The 4808-nt window shown below is 28.6% G+C and overlaps 1 protein-coding gene across 5 annotated transcripts in view; it reads right to left on the bottom strand.

Moving 5' to 3' along the window:
• Positions 1-3579: 3579 nt before the first annotated feature.
• Positions 3580-4808, bottom strand: part of LOC136980141 (citron Rho-interacting kinase-like) — a 115547-nt gene continuing 114318 nt past the window's right edge. For all 5 annotated transcript variants that reach the window (XM_067276183.1, XM_067276181.1, XM_067276182.1 and 2 more), the window contains 2 exons: positions 3930-4094; positions 3580-3851 (listed from right to left, as the gene is read on the bottom strand). In XM_067276183.1, the coding sequence (XP_067132284.1) occupies positions 3707-3851; positions 3930-4094 (310 nt within the window). In that variant the 3' untranslated portion in view covers positions 3580-3706. The remainder of the gene's footprint in view (positions 3852-3929; positions 4095-4808) is intronic.

Below are 4808 nucleotides of genomic sequence, written 5' to 3'. Positions count from 1 at the left end.
CTTTAATTTGTTTAAAAAAGAAAAAAGTATTTAAACATTAATGTCTTAACAAGTATTAGCAATATTAGTCTCAGAATTCTATGATATTACATGCAAAATTTTGTATGTAACACACAGCATGTAATAACTGTTTTGTAAATTGATTTTTTTCATAAAAAAATAGAACATTGTGAGTTTATAGTATGATTCATATCACTCAACTGTAGTAGTTGTATACAAACTATAGTACTGGCTCTTCCAGAAAACCAGCTAGTTTTGAATTTGGTGGACTGTAATACAGCTATAGTTTGCTATGCAACTACTTTTTTTTGGTTTCTTTGGTGTATGCCACATACTGCCACTAAACAGTATTAAAATATAAAATATAGTTGGTTTTGCTCTTTACTTAGTATTGTTTAAGTATATTTAGCTTGTATCCAGAAATCAGGACCACTTATGGTCTCAAACTTGCCAGATACTTGATCCAGTACTATATTTTGCAACAATATGTAAGTTGTGATTTATATCAAAGATATTTTTAGTAAAAAAATTCTATTGAATTTAGTAAACATTTTGTTACAGACAGAAGTTAAATCTCTGAATTATTTGCAAGATTCTTCTACAAAATAATTACTATGGTAATCAGGGCTGCTACAAGTGGGCATGTAGGATATGCACCACACACTGGTGCCATTGTAAAGGGAGTGCCAAAAGACTCCTAAATAAGTGCCCGATTTCAATTATGAAATAACAAAAAATAGAACAAACACTGTTGAAAAAGTAATGTTGTGAGCTCCAACTTGTATTATGTATTTTTGAGGATTTATAGTATTGCATTATCGAACATTTTGCAAAGTCACCATAGTGGTGGGAATAAACCTGTACATAAACCTGTACAGACTAGTATATAACAATTTTGTTGGATATATAGCCATACTATTCAAACTCAATTCAAAGGAGTTTTGATGGTGATTTAAAAAAAAAAGAATTCATAGTATATTTGATGGGGTCAGTGCAACAGTTGTATAACCCTCAACTGAAACATAGATGTATTTATTTTTATAATTTTATTTGAGATATATCTACATAAATTATAAATACATTATACGTATGAACACCAACTGAAAAAGAACTGTTTATTATGTCCGAAATGCAATTTCAGTGTTTGATATCATGTACTGTAGATGTTAAAGGAGAAACAGTTTATTGTAAATTTTTATTATTAAGGTGATAATAATCATTAAATAATTTGTTAAATAAATAATCTCATTCACTGGTGTGATAAGCCTATAATATATATATATATATATTTATATTTAATAATAATATATAATATATAAACTATTTGTTAGACTAATTGTTAAATAGTATTAAGGGCTAAAAGTGATAAATTATTCCATTATACAAGAATCCTATTGCTTTCAGTCACATCACAGTATTGAAGCAATCTGTTGAACATCCCTGAAATATTGTATTAAATATTCTCTCATATTTGGAGTTAAGTAATTATGTAAATTTTATTAAATGGCAAAACAAAGGATAAGTACACAGATAATCTAAAAATGCAAGTCTCATCCCTAAATATTTTAAACTAAGGTTAATAGTATCAATTATGGTAGCTGTTTTTTTCTGTTCTGTAAATGCATCTCTCTTTAATCCGAATTAAAAATTAATTTTGGTAGACTATCCACACAGCTTTCAGGTTAGTTACTTCTTTTATTGTTTAATATGCATTTCGGGCTTATCTAAATCACTAAGCACCTCCTCAGTGCAATACAAAGATGTTACTGCTTTCTTAATTTTTGTTACACTTATACAGTACGTATATCGGATAACATTGAAACGAAATTATTTCCATTCGACTCGTATATCCTCTAGGGTACACCGACTTTTATATTTTTCACCAGCAGTAACACCTTTGTATTGCACTGAGGAGAGGCTTAGTGATTTAGATAAGCCCGAAATGCATATGAAACAATAAAAGAAGTAACTAACCTGAAAGCTGTGTGGATAGTCTACCGAAATAAATGTCTCTTTAATCCAAATTAAAAATTAAAGGTTAATAAATTCAAATAAAGTTAGATGATATTCATCTTTTCAAATATGTATCCCTCAACTACAATCATTTTTGCAAACTAGAAATCATCATATTACAAAAAATGATATCAGAATGGAAAACTGAAGCATATGCACATGATCAAATTGTACACAATCGCATGCACAAGGCAACAAATTATCCAGTGGTCTTTTGATGGCCTGTGATAAGCAGCAAATATGTTTTTTGACAAACTTACATATTGGTATCACGAGGATAAGCACACCTACGTAATTGGGTAAACGGGTTAAGTTTATTTCATAGTTTGATTAACATTTACCATTCAAAAATTAATTTAATTTAGTTTATCAAGATTATTGTGAACAGGTGCAATAGTTCAAACTCGTTTAAATTTGAACATGATTATTCCTGAATGAGTTTCACTTTTCCAGTATTAAATATTAAGAATCTGAAGTTAGATTATTCCAACATCCTTCTTGCAGCCCAGATTTAGCACCAACAATTTCTGGTTATTTCTAAAATTAAAGCCAATGTTGAGATGTCAATGCTATATAGAAAATGTATCAATGAAAAATCAAACTTTTTATGCATAGAATGAAAAAAAGAATGGACTAAATGCAAAAATTGTGTCACTCCAAATAGTGATTATATTGGAAAATAAACCTATATAAAAATAAATTACTACTACTGTTTAAAACTTCAGTTTATTCTCTTTCTTCCCAAATAAATTTTATAAAAATTCAGACTATCATCACTCAATCCTTTTACTTTTGAACTTAATCAATAGATTCAAGATAATTACTGTCGAGATAGTAATGCTGTGATAATCCGTAAACTTTTATGGTCACTTTACAGGTATAACTCATCCAGAGCATGTTAAGCTCTAGTCAATCCCACATCTGATTAAATAAGAGATCTTAAATGAGGTCCCTTTTCAAAATCAGACTTGAGATAAAATAAGATCAATGGAGCAATTATTTATTGTGATGTCAGTACCAGGCTGCAATTTTTAATTAATTTAATTTAAAATATATGCTTTCCATCTCAAATTACTAGTGGCTTGCTCCTGTACTGTACATCATACTTTACCTTTAACATTACAGTTGTTCCAGTCATTTATCTAAAAGCTTTCAGTGAAAATTTTTGAATTTAAATAATAATCAGGGTCTCCCGTCCCTAAGGTTTCAATATCTGATCTAGACTTTTGTCTATCTAACTCCATTCTTGAGATTAAAGAAAGACAGACAGACAAAAGTAGGAATTTATATAATTTTTTCGATTTTTGGCAGATATAAATCCCGAAGCATTTCAGTGTATTCAGTAAATTATGTAAGTTATATACATGGTTTTGTATCATAACAAGTACTCAATTTAATAAACCCACACAATTACTAATTATTATAAATACCTTAAGTTAACAAGAAACAATTTTTAAAGGTTTAGAAAATGAAATTTGTATTTATAATTACAATAATATAAGTTAATGAAAAGAAAAATTTCTTTTATGTGTAGCAATTATATACATATACAACAGTTGTTAAGAATACAGGTATCATAAAATTTTTAATTCAAACATTAAGTTAAAATCCATTTATAAACATTAACAATAAGGCAATACATACAATGTGATAATGTTTACAAAACTTCTTAAAATAGTTTTTCACAATATTACTACACTGAAGTCACTTTACTGTCTGCAGTAATATCTGTAATATCTGAGCAATCCAACGTATTTTCGATAGACGGACCTTCTAAAGATTGCAGGAGAGATGGAGTAAATGAAAATTCTGTCCCTAAAGATTCTGTCTCACTAATTCTGTAAAGATAATAAATAAAACTCAAACTTTTTTTATTCGTAGAGTATCAAATATATTTGAATATAAAATAATATTACCGTCGAATGGGATGGACTTCTTCTTGAGTAATTATTTCCGATGCAAAATTACCTTTGAGACGCAGAACCAACTGCTCTTTATCACTTTTTGTACTAATATATATAGAAAAATTTGTTGCTTTGCCCAAATATTGGGGATTATGTATTGGAAATGATGTTTGCAACCTATAAAAAGTATTTGAAAACATTTAAATCAAAGTGGATTATCACAAAATAAAATCATAAGAGTTTTTTCTTTTGTTTGTAAGTAATTTAGTTCTTATTTATTTTGTTGGATTTTGTGGAGAATTAATTTTAAGTTAGATTTAAGTTCCCAAACTGTCTAGAAATATTTGTGAAAATTAGTTTTCATTTTGTTTTTGATTTGGATTAATTATAGTTGTGATTTTTATAACTTTTGTGTGGTTTATTATTGCTAAAGCAGGTTTACATTTTTTTCTATTAACACCTTGTACATAGTTTGTTCATAACATTTCCAATAAATTTTTGTTTCTATTGATGCATAGTTAATTATTTTTGGACTTTTTTTACACTAAGCTTTGTCTCAAACTAACTCAGCCATTTCTGAAGTTCTGGTCTGGCAACCAACTGACCCTAGTCAGTCAGTGTTTTTTTGTAATGCCATTTATTTAGGTTTAGTTCTAGGTTGTTAAACAGTGTTACACCAAGTTTTCTCACAACAGTGTCTGTGCACTTCCAAAATGTTGGAATGATTGCTTGAATAATAAAAATGATTTTGTAAGACATTAATATTATTCCTAGCTATATGTTGGTATTTGTATACAGTAGAGAGTCGTAAATCGGCACCCTGGTAATTGGAATGGCCGGTAATCGGCACGATTTTCAGTCGGACTGTGTTGTGCTGAATCGAACGTTTCT

The sequence above is a fragment of the Centruroides vittatus genome, unplaced genomic scaffold (assembly GCF_030686945.1).
Source record: "Centruroides vittatus isolate TY-2023 unplaced genomic scaffold, ASM3068694v2 contig_680, whole genome shotgun sequence".
In the NCBI taxonomy this organism is placed as follows: domain Eukaryota; kingdom Metazoa; phylum Arthropoda; class Arachnida; order Scorpiones; family Buthidae; genus Centruroides; species Centruroides vittatus.
This window is presented reverse-complemented; position numbering and strand designations above follow the sequence as displayed.